This window comes from Anabrus simplex, chromosome 1 (genome assembly GCF_040414725.1).
Source record: "Anabrus simplex isolate iqAnaSimp1 chromosome 1, ASM4041472v1, whole genome shotgun sequence".
Taxonomy (NCBI): domain Eukaryota; kingdom Metazoa; phylum Arthropoda; class Insecta; order Orthoptera; family Tettigoniidae; genus Anabrus; species Anabrus simplex.
In genome coordinates this window covers 950,861,846-950,880,690 of record NC_090265.1, presented here as the reverse complement: position 1 = coordinate 950,880,690, position 18,845 = coordinate 950,861,846, and the positions used below count along the sequence as shown (strand labels likewise).

At 37.1% G+C, this 18,845-nt stretch overlaps 1 protein-coding gene across 2 annotated transcripts in view; it reads right to left on the bottom strand.

Annotated features, from left to right (window-relative positions):
• LOC136875075 (ubiquitin carboxyl-terminal hydrolase 3) overlaps window positions 1–18,845 on the bottom strand; it is a 204,683-nt gene that overhangs the window by 101,959 nt on the left and 83,879 nt on the right. For both annotated transcript variants that reach the window (XM_067148811.2, XM_067148815.2), the window contains 2 exons: window positions 18,448–18,678; window positions 8,523–8,688 (listed from right to left, as the gene is read on the bottom strand). In XM_067148811.2, coding sequence (XP_067004912.2) covers window positions 8,523–8,688; window positions 18,448–18,678 — 397 coding nt within the window. The remainder of the gene's footprint in view (window positions 1–8,522; window positions 8,689–18,447; window positions 18,679–18,845) is intronic.

The window sequence follows — 18,845 nt, the reverse complement described above, 5'->3', positions numbered from 1 at the left end:
ACTGCCTGCTCATTCCATATTCAAACGTGTAACACGACTTACAATCTGCCGCTAGATCGCAGCACCAGACGTACCCAATTATCGCGTGAATACAGCTAAATAAGCATGCAAGCAAAATTTAAAATCTGAAAGGAACAGTAAAATTAAAGAATTTTACGCATAAAGTGGTGCTCTAGGGAGTGATAGCTTCAGGACTTTTCGAGAAAGAGATTTCAATGAACAAGAAAACCTGGAAACTTTGTCTGTATGGTACTTCCCTACATGACTAGGCAGAGGTTTCACGAATTTGGCCACCACAGTTTCTGACACAAGTTCCTGGTGCTTAATGTTACTAAAACGCTTTAAAATCTTGCAGTGGCACAAAGAGGGTAGAACATAGTTTTTTATAGTCTGGAGCAGACTTGCAGATTTCTTGCAGTACGGTAGAGCCTCCTCAACAAATTTCTGTAGCCCCATAATTAGGCCAATAAATCGTTGCTGGAGATAGCGCAGGCCTCCTCTATCCGACTGTCTGATTAAGTTCATCAACGGGGATGCATTAACTGAGGTGGAAACGTTAGGTACTCAAGCATGTGCTGCATTGTTTTTTCTTCGATTACACGCACTAAATAACCACACACTAATGCATGGGAAGCAGTTTCCAAAGTGACACACACCGACTCAGGGGACTCACGAACATCTTCCAGTAAATCAAGTACATACTCAGCGGGCATCACTGGTTCTGTTTCGTCAAGTCCGGGAGAGGATACTGAGGCAGAAAATTTTGAATTTTGCTTATGGATAACGTTAGCAACATCGGTGGACATTCAAATACCGGATTTCAGAATTCTCTTTATGGAATTCTGAGTAGCCCGGGAGTCAGTCATGTCATTGTACCCTCCTCCCATTCTTATAGAACTAAACATGGCTTCAACTGGATCTCCTGAAAAAGCCCGTGTCATGGAATGAAATACCACGGCATTCTGGTTTCTCTTTCTTTGATTTGCAGAATACGCAGCAGTACACCATTTTCACTGTAAACAAATACAGTACACCCTATTTCCCGCTATTTCATTCTGACAGTTCAGGAGCCGGTTGGTGCTGCCACCTGCGGTGGGTATTTGTAAACGGAGTGTTTCATTTAGTGCCATGTTAAAATGTTGTAATGAGCAGGCAGTATAAGCAGCCATCAGATGCAGATAGAGCAGGCAGTGCCAGAAATATGATGTATAAATGCCTAATAGAAACTTTTTTGATCAAACCTTTCTTTTAAGCTACAAAACTGTTTTTCCTTTCTCTTAAAAAGTAAGGATTTTGGAATGTGTAGCCTTTTCAACTCGCCGATTCAATTATAATTGCTTACGTTTTCCGTACTACCCCAGTTAGGAGCTTTTGATCTTAGCTTTTCCATTTCTTTTTTGGCGTTCATTACACAAGCAAGCTGAAGAAATGTTGATATCAATATAAGTTAATTTCCAGCTGTCTCATGGAATGACAATGAATAACTAAGTTATAAAAGAAATGATGGTTGGGCGTATATTTGTGTAATAATGTATTACTGCTTAATAGACTTTTGAAATTGCGAGTTTATTATACATTATCTGCCCCTACAAAGATCTTTCTCAAATTTGAGTACCTATAAAATGGGACACATTCCTCGAGATAAAAAATGGCATAACTTGAAAACCATACGTAATATGATTTCCATACTTTGTAGTTGAATACGCAGAAATATGATGTATAAATGTCTAATAGAAACGTTTTTGATCAAACCTTTCGTTTAGCTACAAAACAGGTTTTCCTTTCTCCTGAAAAGTAAGGATTTTGGAATGTGTACCCTTTTCAACTCGCCGATTCAATTACAATTGCTTGCGTTTTCCGTACTATCCCAGTTAGGAGCTATTGATCTTTTCTTAAGCCTTTCCATTTCTTTTTTTGGCGTTCATTACACAAACAAGCTGAAGAAATGTTGATATCAGTATAAGCCAATTTCCAGCTGTCTCAGTGTTGCCACTGCCTTTTCGATATGCCGTGCTACTGTGCGACTTTCCGGAAAGTTTTGCTCGTAGATAACCAGCAGAAACGATCATAAAGGCGGTGAACGTGCGAAATACGTCAGTGAACTGCAGGAAGAGATTCCTACGCCTTGGAACGAGTGTATACGTGCTGTATAGTAATACAATGCGTAAACCTCATTTATTAGTAAGAAAAATGTAAAACGCTTATACAGGGTTTATTCACTGTTTAAGTAAACAAGAGTTAAACAACTGTATAAGGACTTTTTATTAGTAAGACGGTCTATATTTATTTATTAGTGCCTTTTTTTACAGTGGCGAAGTCAGGGCTCGAGGCCCTCTCTTACACTTAACCACTGAGATACTTAAAATAGTTAAAACTACATAAATTAATAGAACTGAAAATAATCAAGAATAGGGAGATTAAGTGTCTGTCTTAGTTTGGCCTTTAGCTCAAATGGAAATAAGTCCCTCTGCTGTTTAAGAGTGTGAAGCACTCTAAAAATCGTTTTACGTATTTCTTTCGTGTGATCAGAACAATCAAGTGTTTCATTCATAATTACGCCGATATTTTTAACCGTATTACTGTAGGGAATAATGTTACCATTCAGTAGGATAGGCGGGATTGAGACATTGTTTGAACAGCTCAGTAATTTTCGTGATCCAATTATGATTGACTGAGATTTTGTGGAGTTTGGTACAAGAGAATTTCGTTGTGCATATATAGTTAGTCATCGGAGATCACTGTTAATATCTTGTCTTGCAGTGTCAATATATTTGAAGATCGTCAGCATAGAGGTGGTGTGTGTTATTTCCTGTCACGGATGGTACGTCATTGATATAAATACGGAAAAGTAATGGCCCTAGAATACTGCCTAGTGGAACACCACTAAGTTTAATTTTCCATTTCGAGGCCTTGTCCTTTACTGTTACACGCTCTTGACGGTTACTCAAATAAGAATTTAAAAACTTAAGCACAGCCAAGATGAAATTTAGCAGCTCCATTTTCTTTTTATAGTGTCAAAGGCGCTAATGAAGTCAAGAAGGATAAGTACAGCGAGCAGTCGTTTGTCCACAGCGTTTCTAATGTCTTCAGTAACCTTCAAAAGTGCTGTCGCGGCACTGTGACCCTTCTTAAATCCAGATTGCAAAGGGTCCAAAAGAGCATTTTTATTTAGGTATTCCAGAACTTGCTCGTATGCTAAAACGTTCAAAGGCTTTAGAAAGTGCAGGGGTATGGACACAGGACAATAGTCAGAGGGTGATTGTGGGTCTGAACTCTTAGGTACCAGAATAATATTGGCTGTTTTCCAGACAGTAGGGAAAGTTCCATTTAGTAAACAGTAGTTCATCATGTGCGTCAGTAGAGATAGGACAGCACTCCTAATGTTATATATAAAAGTAATATGAATAATATCTACACCTGTAGCCTTTGATTTAATCGAGTACAAACCTTTTTAACCTGATTTTCTGTGACAATGTGAAATGTGAATGGTGGATAGGCTGGAGGGGAGGGCGGTGAGTCAGTGCAGTTAATTGGGGTAGTTTGAATGTTTATTCTACAAAAGTAATCGTTCAGTTCGTCAAATGGAATGTCAGGAGTTGTCTATCTGTTGATATTTTGCTATTCCCAGAGCTCTAAGTTGGTCCCATACGGGATCAGAATTTAAGTTGTTAGCTAAATTCCAGAAATATGTACATTTTTTATTTCTGATTAACTGATTAACATTTCTTAAAATGTGGTAAGATTCTAAGTCTGTGTCATATAGGGTTTGTTTATATATCATATTTATGCAAATAATCCCCGCCTCCGAATAATCCCCGCACCCTAACTTTAGGAAGGCTTATTTTGGAAAAAAAATGCCAACATTGACGCAAATAAAACTCGCACCCCAATTTTGTGCCTCAAATTTTTTTAAAAAGTATGCGGGCATTATTCACGTAAATACGGTAATATCGAAATAACGAGTCACGCTGGGCCATCATTCTCTTGGCTTCATCATCTAGCCATGGGCACTTTACTTAACGTTCTAGAAAACATCTATATTAATATAGATTAAAAACGTAATCCCATTCACAATTTGAATGAAAATTCAGAAACTGCGAACGTAATTTTCGAGGCATTGCTTAAAAGTTCCTACTTTGACAAACTTACAAACAAGCTTCCACACGATAGCTCCCCGCCTATTGATTCCAACCTTCCCCTACTTTCCCCTCATACCAGCTCCCATCACACACGACCTCCATAGTTCGCCCCCAGTCAGCCACAATCATCCACGCTGAACTAGTCGCTCTCGAACAGGCGAGAACGTAAGTAATCAGATGTGCCGCACTCTCTCTATTTTTTATTTATTGCTTTATATCACAAGATACAAAAACTTGCCTATTTTAACACTAAAAACAGCTATCATTCTCGTTCTAGGACCCTTTAATGCACATTCCACACAAGTTATCATGTTCAAATATTCCACCTAACTTCTCAGCAAGAAATGTCAACATCATGCCAATAAGTCGACTTTAACATCCGCTCACTGGATTCCTTATACATCGTTTTTATGCTACTGGATTTAACATTGTGCACCACATTATCAAACTTTCACCGATACAACAGAATATTGTATGTCAACACAGCACCTTCAAAAAGAAGAATTTTAACGCCAAGTTTTACTGAATCATCTCATATGGACAATTTTAATTTTAATGCCAACAATATATTTTTAAGTGTTGTGCTCTGAACAATCCTGAACACTCTTCACCATTTTAATTGATGTATTCGGCTACCCGAATTATTTTAATATGTTGCTTTGTCCTTGTTCTTGTTGCTTTCTCTTAAAGACTCTCGCGGCTGATGATGTCTACAAGTTAGACGAAACATGTCCCGTCATATTTTTAAAAATGATTTGTAAATAATTAGATAATAAAGAATCTTGGTATTGTAAAGGTGGAACATTTGACTCAACCTTCAAAGTACACTTACGACAATACGGGCTTTACAATGAAGTTCATTTTATGTAATAAAAACTCTGGTATTCAGTATGGCATAATCCCTCCGGTAAATAATTTCAAATACTTACGGGAAACCAACTATTCATCCGGACTAAATCATGAAGCAAACAAAGAGAGAATTTGTAAATTACAAAACCTATAGAATCACATAGAAGAAGTACAAAAAAGAATCAATCTCTCATAATGCTAAATTAAAACACTATAACATGGTAATTAAGCCTGAAGGATTATAAGCACAAGAAACCCTGGTCATTGGAGGCAGATCACAAACTAAAAATGTAGAAAAACAAGAAAGGGAAATCCTTAAGAAATTCTTTGGCCCAGTATGCATACAAGGAATGTGGACGAAAAGGAGGTCTCCTGAGTTATACCAGCATTATGAGAAATTATCGGACACTATCAGGAAAAGGTGACTGAAATTTTAAGGCCATGTTCAAAGAATGGACAATGAAAGACTTACTAAAAGGATATTTAAGTATGCCTCCTCACTAAAAATCAAGAATAACTGGAAAAGACCTTCAAAAAGTCAGCATAACATTATATGGACAGGCCTAGCTTTAGAACAATGGTGAGCAAACATAATTTTGCTGAAAAACCAAGATGAGAATCACCACTGTATGCATGGAAGAATGGTAGAAAAATCTATCGAGAGGATGAAGAGATTCTGGGGAGAGAAAAAAGCAAATTAATCTACTAAATAAGTTATATTATGCTCCTTAGTTGGGCACAGCATTATGAACCATATATAAATATATAAGATTCAAACAATTTTTAAAGAATACAAGAACCACCTCACTTTACAGCTGAACTTAACACTACAGCTAATATTATAACATAGAGCTCTGATGAAGTACTTAATCTTTACCTTTCTTCCATCAAACACAATTGCAAGAAAAGATAAGGAACACCCGTGTAAGCAAACTGCAGCACTTGGCAGAAGTGCTAGATAACTTATGGATGTTATATGATACCGAGGTCTCGTTTGTTTTAAAAACTATTTGAGATTTCTATAAACATTTCTTCTCGCTTAGTCACCATCATAAGCCGGCCATACACGGAAAGGAATTATGACAGGCGAGGTCTTTTGTGACGCATACCGACAGGCTAGGGCTGCTCGTTAGTGAGCAAGGTCAGTTTGAGGCGTTATCCGCTACAGACCAGATCTGTTGTCAGCACCTCAACGGAAAGACCTCGCCTCACAGATCAAGCCTCCTGTAAGGAAAGCATGGAGTGGACAAAGGCACTGCTAGGGAAATTTATTGAAATGTACAAAGAGCGGCTGTGTCTCTGACAATTAAAACATGAGGTGTCGCAATCAAGCGTTCTTCAGTATCCTCCTTTCCTCCTTCAGCTTAGAAGCTACAATATCCATAGTAAATACACTTTCAACTAGACTGTTCTCCACTAAGAGCTACGCAAAACAAGTCATTTTTTACTAGTGGCTTACGTCGCACCGACACAGATAGGTCTTATGGCAACGATGGGATAGGAAAGGCCTAGGAGTTGGAAGCGGCCGTGGCCTTAATTAAGGTACAGCCCCAGCATTTGCCTGGTGTGAAAATGGGAAACCACGGAAAGCCATTTTCAGGGCTGCTGATAGTGGGATTCGAACCTACTATCTCCCGGATGCAAGCTTACCTAACATCATATCATATTCGCTGTGGTCCATTCGCAAGTAATTCTTGTAATCGTCCGGTTCATTTTCTCTCAGGTGTTGTATCAGACTCATGTGACTAAAGCTGTCTTGCTGTCCTATCCATGATTTCATCCACTTCGATCGATTTTTTTTGTTTGCATGATTTAACATATAGCAAAATGCACATTCCAACAGCCACAACAGCATTTTTTTTTTCATTTTTTTTCCCCCCCCCCCCCTCTGTTCACCGTCTGCTTCGATGTCCATCGCACAGTTCTAAGTACGGCAGACCCGACAGGCAAGGATTTCAAACTAGTTTGAAAGGCCAGCGGATGAGGCTTGGCCTGCTGAGAACAAAGGGATCATTCCATTAACGAGAGGGTCTGGAATGTTGACAGATTATGTTGCACAACACGACAGGCTTGGTGTCACAGTTGATGGCGAGCAGCGGGCCGGGTCTCTGAAGGTCACGCCTGGCAGGCGGTCTGTCAGATCTGGCCCCAAAGGCGAGGCCTGCCAAAGAATCTGTCCGTGTATGGCCAGCTATACAGTCAATAACAAAGTAGGTTGGTCACAACCTAACTTGTATGTTACTATCTGAGAATTTTCAAGTAGTATTTAATTTAATTATAGCTGTCTTTTTATGTAAAATTTGTTGTCCAGGGAAAGAGTATATTTTCTATGGACATCAGGCAATCCAAGAAAAAACTATCTGTTTTGATCATTGATTTTTTATCTATCACATTATAAGTTTTTTATCTGCAAATATATAGATTTGTGCCAAAATAATGTAAATTGTGAAAACAAGCCTTGTAATAATTATTGATATCTTTACATTTGACATCAGAAAGAGCACAAAATGATCTATTTATTTGAAATCAGAAAGAGTGCAAAAGTCTCTATAAGACCACACAATCATTTTATTAGGTTCATCACTTAAGATTAACGGGAAATAGGCAACATCACCAGAGTAGAAAAGAAGCTAACTGCACGACATATAAGTGCGAGTGAGAGCCTATATTAGATCTAACTCCATACTCTTTTTTAAGGCAGAGATGCACTACAGTTACATAAGCTTGCTCAGCTACTGGATCATAGATTGAAATTATCTGTAACTAAGCTTGCACTAAAAATCAGGATCAAAACATGTCCATATAATTTGAACAGGAGTCAAAACAATCTCCACACACAGACATACCTGAAAACAAAAGATTTGTAAGAACTAAAAACAATGCTCAGAAGGGTTCAGCGTGAAATTTCTTTTATTGCAGACCCACTCTTGGAAGAATTATTGTAGTCAGATTTGGTAGGTGTGCATTTTCTTTCATGATAGGAACCTCTATTAAAAGGATCTCTTTAACGTAGTGCAACGAAAATCTTGAACATTACCTTATTTCTCATATGGCATGTACCTATTATTTTTAATAATATTGACATTACACTGTGTCTTACATTGCTTAAACGTTTTACAGAAATTATTTTATTCAACCAGCCTTAACTTAAAATTCTATAGATTATACGTACAGTTTTATAAGATCATTGTGTTGTTACATTGTTTATTTTATTCAATACATTTGTGTAATTTACTTCATGACTGATGATGACCTACGATTTAGGTCGAAACTAGTCCGTGAATGTTAATATAAATGTTTATCATTTATAATTTGTATTGAAAAGGTGGACATTAAATATAAAATATTTAACTATTATTTTAGACTGACCTACCAAAAAGTTTTGGAAAATTTTAAAAATTATACCCCACACATAAAAGACATATAATACAAGTTTGGTATTTACACTCTGTGGTTTCCTTGACAGAACTACATACAGATAAGGACTGAGAAATCCAAACCCATACACAAACCTCAAGCAATTTCATAACTCACTTCACTCTGCAGCGTTCCACCAAACACACTGGTCACTATGGAGGCTCTGCCTTTCTGGACAAGACTATCTTTGAGCGAGATGTCAGGTAAAAGTTGAAGCAGTTCAGTATGCACACGATCCAGCATATATCGTAGAAACTCATGAGCATCTTGCTGTTGGTAACCTCTGCAACACAGTTCCAACTACATTAAATTTGTATGAATGCGACTTTCAAAATGTCTTTAAAGTATACATGGCACTCAGTACTAAAACAACTATATACTGTACACAAAACCTGAAAGTAAGAATACTATTTATATAGTAATGGTGATAACAGTAGAAGTAAATTATAAAATAACCCTGTGGCACATTCATTTCATTAAGAGCCTTGTTTGACGAAGATAACTGTTGCCCAGTCTAATGGCCTGCAGGTATTGGAGTGCCATGTGTTCAGTTTGACAACATCCTCAGCTGTATAGCATAGCTTTTTTGACTGGATATGCTGACTCCTCCTCATGAGGATGAGTGAACCGTGTTGCAGCTTTCAGTCCAGAATTTAAATATTTGGACAAGCTCTGAATTAAACCCAGGCTCCTTCAATAAGAGGTACACATGCTACCCCTACTCCAGAAGAGGAAGAGGAGGAGGAGGAGGAGGAGGAGGAGGAGGAGAATGATATATCTTCTCCTCACAGAAGATGGCGACCAACATGGAGTAATCTTCCCCATTTTATTTCTCATATCAGAATTGTCATACAGTGGATGTTGAGCTACTGTGGGAGGTTGTGTGTCCAAAATAATTTTCTCCACCACATCCATATTTCCCTTCTATGATCAGTTGAATCACACTGTGACATGATTTCTGAAGATGTGACTAAAGCAGGATGCTTTTTTTTGTTTTTTGTTTTGCAGGGTTAAGACTTCACATGATATTCCAGCAAAGAAGAGTATCTCCCCGTTGGTGACATGGTCTACCCATAGCATCTTGAATATTCTGTGATACATCTACATTTCAAAGGCCTGCAGTCAGTTTACTGACGAAGCATTTATGTCCCTCCTTCGGCACTGCAAAGCACTACCAGTAACATATAACACTTCATCACACACCAACAAGTTCCAAATCGGAGGTCACGGTCACACTCAAGATGTTTTAATTTTACAAACACATTTTCTGATTCTGATTTTGAATTCTGCATTCTTGATAACATTCTTGTGTTAACCAGCATCCTAGGTACCAGCACTTCAAACGTGGCAACCTTTTTTAACAGCATTTACATTTATATTAATTAAATCAGCTAGATGTGTTATTCTGCTTTTTCAAGGAACTCTTGAGTCAAATACTTCTAATGTACAAACATTTTGAAGAAAGTCTAGATAATAATTCCAACTACCCCCAAGTATGAACGGGAACTTTTTTTTTCAATTTGCTTTACGTCGCACCTAGAGAGATAGGTCTTATGACAACAATGGAATAGGAAAGGGCTAGGAGAGGGAAGGAAGCGGACGTGGCCTTAAGTACAGCCCCAGCATTCTCCTGGCATGAACAGGAATTTGGCAAGTATTCTTCAATTCAATGAAGGCTACATTTCAAACTCTTGGTGTCCCTGTGTTATGCATCTGTATTAAAGAATTAGAAGGTAAAGGTAAAACTCTGTGTTGTGCGACATTTAACAGTTAATTTCTTCATTATCTCGAGTGAGAGAGAAACAATTGCAGAACAAGAAAATCCAACACAGTTGCTTTCTCTTCAATAGTGTCACAATAGCTATTGCATCAGCTGTGCAGTCACTTACCTCTAGGATAATTCAATTCAAACTACCAAGAATTAGGTAGAATTAGGTAGAAGATACGAATCAAAAGCTTCTTAGAAAGAAGGATTCTCTTCCAACCTTTTCCTTTCTTAACCTACAACTACAAATATGAGAAGGCAAGAGTTCTGAAGGTTTATTTAATGGTTCTTGACCTCCTAAGCCCTAGAGTACTTTTAAAACAACACTAAGCTCAAAAATTTGAATCCCCTGCTAAAAAAAAACAACATTGAGTACATGTTTGTTTTCAATTGTTGGTGTTCAAGTGTCATTCTTTTTGTAAATGTCTATATAATCACAGACTAGCTATAGTACCTGTCGTCAACGGGACAATCATATAGCATGAGCAAAGTCATGCAACTCCCCAGCTACTTTCCGCCAATATTCACGAAGGCTGTTTTACTCGTGACGCAGCAGTAATCCCATTTAACGGAGATGAGTGGCAGCAGAACATCACAACAATGGTCAATGTAATGTTGTTATTGATTAGTTTTATGAACTTTCAATACTTTAGGCCTTCATATTTAGTTTCCTTACAACTCTGTGATATTAGAGCATCTAATGTAAAGGGAGTCCTTCCTTTTCCCATGACTCCCTCTTGTCTTATTCTTGAGGCGATTGTTCCTTTACGGTTATTTATCAATTTTTTTATAACCATCTTCACAATTTTCCTTGTCCATATGAAATGCGGACCACGTGGTTTTACACCTTAAGATAATCATAACAAAAACCATCACCAGTGATTGAACAATATATCCACGTTTGCAATGCTTGCATTTATATGACCTATACAATCAGTCTAAATCCATTAATTCTATTATGGATGCAGCCGGCCCGCACTCTGGGCAAAACACTGCTAATTTTTGACGATTGAATTTCCTGAATTTTATTTTCACAACTTACTCTTTTTATGAGCATCAACGTACAATGATAGATCTCATTTTTAATTGACAAGTGTTTATCAAGATAAAAAATTCTTGCATATGGACCATACTGAATATTTTAATTGTGTATATATGTGTGTTTTTGAAACCATGTTTGTGGTCATAGCTTTTTAAGATTCAGTTCTATTTGATGTTTGTATTGAAGTCACTCAATTTTAATGACACTATGTCGTCCTTTAAACTGTCTTGCTATGAACAGCTGAAAATGGCCATTCATATTGGTCAAAACTAGTCCTAGAAAAAAAAAATTGTATTGATTAGGTGGTTAATAAAATTTTTATTAAGAAAATAAGTCCTATCCAACCATACGGGGCTAATAAAGAAATGCATTGCTTATAGGAGTAAGCTATGTGCAGACACCAGGTTTCACCCGCTCCCTATCTGATTATCATAATCATCATCATCATTATGATCATCACCATCACCAACATCTCATAATCAGACACACAGGTCAAGAAAGACCTGCACCAGGTGAGCAGAAGAACATGTTCTCGGACACTTCCAGCATATGATAAATAAATAAATAAATAAATAAATAAATAAATAAATAAATAAATAAATAAATAAATAAATAAATAACACATTATTTCGTATTGAAATAATCCAGGATTTCATGAGAGATGGTATGATGAGGACTGATCCTAGCAACCACAAATGATAACATACAAATGTGTTGATCAAATTAAACCTGCTAACTTTTTATTTTAATGGTTTAATTCCATATAAAATGATCATCACAAATGTGATACTTCCAGTTATGAAACCACGTAAGGAATCGCAACTGCAACTTTTGCCAATCCTAAGGTAAAAATTAATAAGTTTTAAGAATGAAAAGGTTCAAGAGCCACTTATCATACATAAAATATCTAATAATGTATACAAGAATGGTGAATGAAATCAACGATTAAGCTGATAAAAGTGGAGGTGAGGTGAAATGTGTCTACACTGAAGAAAGTGAACTATGGCTATGAAACTTAAACAAGTCCCAGTTCACCATCACTTGCCATGGAAACAGCACCAAAAGGTCTATACTCATATTGGGACACTTCCACAGTCACTTAGAAGATACTAGCGAATGTACCCGTGCTTCGCTACGGTATTCTACATTGTATTAGGTTATCGAAGTAAATAGTGTACATGCAGTAAATAAGATTGTTTTAAAATTGCATGTCTCTTAGCGTTATCCGAGAAAGAGCATGGGGAGTTCCCCGTACGTTGTTTCCAATGTAAAGTGTTTGTTACGGATTTGTGATATAGCGGCAGACTCACTTGCCTACTGCCATTCACAATCGAGTTGGGATGATTACGTAATAATTGCAGGCCCCATTGCCTACTACGCGGACAGAATCGATTTGGGGAGTTTTCGTTAATATGGCAGCCCCCTTCCTACTTCCAGACAGATTTCAGGTGAGGAGTTTTTATTATAATGGCAGGCAATTACCCTACTATCACTCGAAATTGAGTTGTGCAGTTATCATTATAATGCCAGGCCCATTTTCCTACTGCCAGCCAGCTTACTGCCAGTCACACCAAGTTGGTGAGTTTCCATCAAAATAGCAGGCCACTATGCCTAATGCCAGTCACATTTTAGATGAGGACATTTCTTTATAATGATAGGCACCCTTGCCTACTGCCAAACACAATCGGGTAGGGGAGTTTTAAACAAAACTGCATGCTCACTTGCCTTCTGCAAGTCAAATGGAGAAGGGAACTATTCATTATAATTGTAGGCTTTCCTTACTAATGACAGTTACACAGGAGTTGGAGAAGGAACCCTTTCCTACTGCCAGTCAAAGTCGGTGTGGGGAGTACTTATTACAATAGCAGACCCACCCTTTCTCGATCGCTAAAAATCGACATCAGTGAATATATATAGATCGACATACGAAAGTATATGCGTATTTACAATATTGAAGACCTTCATTTACAGATTAACTGCTACTAACCGTACGTCATATCGACAAAGGATTATACCATAAGACACGCCGGATTTAGTGGCCTAAATGGCTGGTCCTATGATATGTCATCTATTCTTGGGTCAGATTGAGTTAGAAACGTGGAACAGGGTAAAGGTTTTGTAAGATTATCTCACATTACATTACTTTTCGGATACATACATAGCATTTGGCTCACATATGGCTACTGGGTGGGCCAATTTTCGTGAAGAGTTTAATGATTCTGTATTTCATATAAGTAATTGAAAGTATGAATTATGCATGTGAAAATTCCAAATTGACTTAACATCGATTAAAGAGAAAAATCAAACGTAAAAGGGATACAGATACGGCAAAAAGTCATAAGACCACGGTTGTAGATCATTCCAAATTGAACGGAGATTGTGCAATCCGTTATAGGATAGGAATTTCCGAAGGTCTGCACCATCATTAAAATTGCCTGCGTATTTCGATATTCTTCGGGGATTCAAAGTGAAAAATTTAATGATCTAGGAAGTTTTCCGTTCGTTACAGGCTTAAACGTATAATTTTGTCAAATTTCAATTATCTTCTTTTTCTTCTGGCAGATTATGGCGCAATTTGGATTTTGGGCGAGGCGGGTAAAAATTAGTACTTTCAGGAAACTAAACCAAAAATTATGGAGATGGTCATTATTACCCCTTAAACGGAAAGCTGTACGAAAATTTCGCCAAAATAGTCAGTGTAGAGGCACACAGTCGTTACGATTTGATTTATATAGATAAGGAATCTGCTCCATGTAAAACACCTTTTGGGCTATGTCCGCTGGACTTAACCTGCAAAAGTGACCATTCATGATATCTCCCTTAGTAATCCTCCTGACGAAAGAATGCACATGAAAAAAAGGTTTAGAGGTGGAATTCCATCACGTTTGGTCGATTTCCAGTCAGGTTGGTCTTGTTCTGTATATGTTGTGGAAGAGTAAAATCACCATTTCGGTTCCCTATAAACCGCCAGTCCATTCCGGAACATGAAATGTTATTTACGTTTAAAACCTACCTTTGGACAGGTGGATGCTAAATATAAATTTTGGTTCGAATGTCTTCAGTAGTTTTCAAATTGTAAGGAGTACGCTTTACACGCACCCGCTCGGGAGTTAAGTCCGATGGGACTTGTACAGAAAAACGGTCCGTTAATGATATCTCCCTTATTAATCCTCGTATCGAAATGGTGCACATGAGAAAAGAGGTTTAGAAATTATTATCTACCAAGGTAGATAGATTTCCATTAAGTTTGGTTGTGTATATTTTGTGGAAGTGCAAAATCACTGTTTCGGTTTCGTATAAACCCCCAGTCAGTTCAGGGATTTAGAAACAATATTTGCCCAAAACCTATCAAGGACAGGTGTATTCTAAATATGAGTCTTGGTGGAAATACATCCAGTAGTTTGTAGCACTCGCGTACATACGGCGTAATTAAGGAAGAAATAATACAGTTAAGAAAGCTGAAAGTAATAGAAAATGGATTATAACTGCGGACAGCCGGATAACGACAAATATGTAAATGCCAAATTAATGTATTGGAAAATCAAATGCCCTCAATAAATTATGCTAGTGTGAGTAATGGATATAATAAAGCGGTAACAGAGGAGAAATTTAGGTCAGTGATTCTTAGGTAAACAAATAATAAGAAGATGACTAATGGTGTTATTACTTAATCTATTCGAGGGCGGTTATTATATCCAACGATATTCCGCCAATATCCCGCAGATAGGCCGATTGACGCCTCTCTTGCCTTCTACCCAAGGAACAACCACGAATTTAAAAGCATGATGAGGAAAATGGCAATACGTTACTTCCCTGCTGGCATGCAGTCAGAGACGTTGCCATGGTAACCTGTAGTTTCGTTGTCGGTCTGTCGGTCACTCAATGCAGAGCATGATACCAGCGGAAAATTGTAAATTTCTCCGTCATGTGAAGAGTAAGGTAAATTATGAACATAACGAAAGTTGTTTATAATGAAGAGACGTTTCACGTACGGTAAACGAAGTTTACAGAAAATCAATAGTATAAGAGAAAATGGAGGAAACCCATTCTGGTTTTCCTATAAACCACCCGTCTATTCGACGATTGTAAAATAATATGTATATAGAAACCTTCCCCGAGATGAGTATTCTCTAAATATGAAGTTTGGTTGAGATCTATCCAGCCGTTTCGAAGTGATGGTGGAAAAACCATTCAGGTTTTCCTATAAACCCCCGTCTATTGAAAGATTTTAAAATGATATGCATATCGAAACCTTCCCCGGGATGAGTATACTCTAAATATGAAGTTTGGTTGAGATCTATCCAGCCGTTTCGAAGTGATGGTGGAAAAACCATTCTGGTTTTCCTATAAACCCCCGGTCTATTCAAAGATTTTAAAATAATATGCATATCGAAACCTTCCCCGAGATGAGTATACTCTAGATATGAAGTTTAGTTGAGATCTATCCAGCCGTTTCAACGTGATGGTGGAAAAACCATTCTGGTTTTCCTATAAACCCCCCGAGTATTGAAAGATTTTAAAATGATATGCATATCGAAACCATCCCCGGGATGAGTTTACTCTAAATATGAAGTTTGGTTGAGATCTATCCAGCCGTTTCGACGTGATGGTGGAACAGACAAACAGACAAACAGACACGAAACGTAAAAACCACCGATTCGGTCTTGAGTTGACCTAAAACAGATAAATATCTGAAAAATTGGCAAAACAAAAGAAATTACAGACAGCGGACCCCCTACAATTTTATTTATATAGATGAAAAAAGAAATCTTCAACCTGCCTGCACATCACTATCAAAACACCTTGCTTTTTTCTTTTTTCTTTTTTTTTTTTTTTTTTTTTTTTTTTAATGGCAGTCTCCTATAACAAGCCATTCAAAGATTACACAGGGAACCTATAAAAATTAGACTGGAACTGATGTTTACTAATTTTTGTGTTAAGTGGATTTTGCATACATTGAAACTACTGTCCAGACAACATCCCTGATATAGGGGCCAAAGCTTTTAACATTTGGATCTCCCCTGCTCTAGAATATAGCAATAACTGGTGAAATACCGAAAATTAAGATTAGAACAAAATTATAAAAGTAAGAAAGATTTTGATAAAGACATTGTGTGATATAAGTAACAAAATATTAAGTAAGTTAAAAGAGTTTGTTGAAACAATTTTGGGAAAATTAGCTGGATATTTCATTTGTCCATTGTCAGCTACTTTTTTATAAAGTGGGGCTATGAATATGAATTAAACAAGTCCCAGTCCAACATTGCTTCGTCATGCATAAATTCTTGATGAATTATTTATACATTGTACTTTTGCAAACCTCAACATACATATTTTTAAACCTTTGCATCTACTATAACATTACCTCTTTTTCCAAAAATTAAAAATTAAGAGGAAAGAAATGTGTGTCGAAGGCTTAACAGGAGTACCATACTTCACCTGACTAAACCGCTTCAAACTCTCGACTCGCAACTTAACCCATTAGCGCCTAGCGTTGCCATATGGCAACGATTTTCGCACCTTTTTTCTTTTAATGCTGTAGGCAACAAGAAATAATCTGGAAGATTGTGGTGTCATCCGACAGTTAGAGAAGGGTTTGTAGAATCTAGTAATCATGTTTATTTCGTTTTAAAATCTATTGTTGTGACACAAAGACTGGTGGACTCTTGGTTATTTTAAGATTCATGCGAAATGGCTGCCGGCTTCACGTAAGAAGGATATAAAATGTATAAGTGAAGTTCTTTCATTGGATTATGTTTACAGTAGTGTTGTGCACACTTCATTATATATGTTGTAAGCATTTGAAACAGTACGGGCGCACAATGCCGTAGTAGTACTTGTTGAATCATTAGCGTTGCCATATGGCAACGCTAGGCGCTTATACTCAGTAAAATAGCTGCAGCTGTCAGATCATGATACTTTATACTGATTCATACATCTTCATTTCAGGAAGGGATTTTCCCTTTTAGAAGCACTGGATATGCTACTGACTGAAGATCTCGATGGTGATATTTTTGTGGAACCGCCCTATGTAAATGTACTTACAGATGAGGGCTCCTGCTGATGAAGATGATGGTGGGCTTGTTGATAATCTCTCTCTCGAAAGTTATGTGTCAGTGCTGAAATGAAGCTTGTAAATAATGAAAGAATCGGGATTAGTTACGATGGTGAAGGTGTGTTACCAGAGGACGGAGTGCCTTTTCTGTCTACTGATGCAAGATCTGTTTCAATACCCGATGCTGCGAAAGAGTGGATAACTGATAAAGGAAATAATAAATCAAATAAAAAACCAAGATAGACTGATGGGGCTGATTTTAATATTGGGTGACTGTTGACATTTCCGGAGCCTAGTTATAGCAAGTGAAAATCCATGACTGTTGTTGACATTTTTGAATTGTTTACAGATAACCAGCTGATCGAACATTTAGTTCGAGAGTCTAAAATGTACGGACCCACAAATAACTTCTGATGAAATTCGTTGCTTTGTCGCCATACTTTTCATTCCTGGATATAATAGGTTGCCCTCCAAGCGTTCTTATTGGGACACGCAGGATGATATGAAGACAGTGAAAGTTTGTCATTCTCTATCTCTGTGGCTAACGCGCATGTATTGAGGGTGGGCTTTTATATGCCTCCGAAAGTATAGACTAATAGTTTTTTAACTGCATCTGAAGTAGTTCTTCTTCTTCTTCTTCTTCTTCTTCTTCTTCTTCTTCGTATTTTTTATTTTATTCTATTGTTCCAGTGAGTGTTTTATTTTGACAGGCAATGAACTGTACATATGTGTCTATATACTGTAAAAAAATACTTTCTCCTTTGTTCAATAATTCTATTTTTCTTACCGTGATGTGAATAAAAACTGATATTCCATATCCTTACAATAAATAATGCTAAGATATTTCAACATTGTTATTGCACAAATACGAAAAAAAACCACTTTGCAACCTAAATTCGACTTTCAAAACTCCTTGTTTAAAAATAGGTAGTGCAAGCGCCTAGCGTTACCATATGGCAACGTCAAATATCTTATGACCTAGCGATTCCAACATTCTGAAACTTGTTTTATTAGTTTATTTTGGTCTCAAACATGCGGCAAAACACAATAAGTAAGCAAATCTCAGAAAAAAATTAATTCAGGCACTAATGGGTTAATTTCTATATCAAAGTTACACAGACCATTCCAAATTCTTTATGATGTGCAACAAAGAGGCAAGTTCTACAATACAAAGACTTACCTAAAACGAGGCACAACATTCCAAATGACTAAAAATAGGGATTCAGGTGATATCGCACTCTTTCCTCCTCCCTGAGTTAAACTGATCAAAACTTTCCTCAACTCTTCTGCCATCACAGTATCATTAACTTCTTTGTAACTTCTTGTGGAAGGATAGATTCGCCTTCCATTGCCATTCTGTTTCTCTAATGAAGGCAACTGCTTAAAGTAATAGCAGAACTCCTCAATATTACTATAACATAAAGAAACAATAGCATTAAATGCACAAGTGAAAATTTGGGAATAAATTATAACTACAAATACAATACTATCAAGAACACAACATCAATAAAAATGGCATCAAACTAGTAAAATACAACCATTAAACAGAATAAATTTAACCTCATGGATTACTGCAAC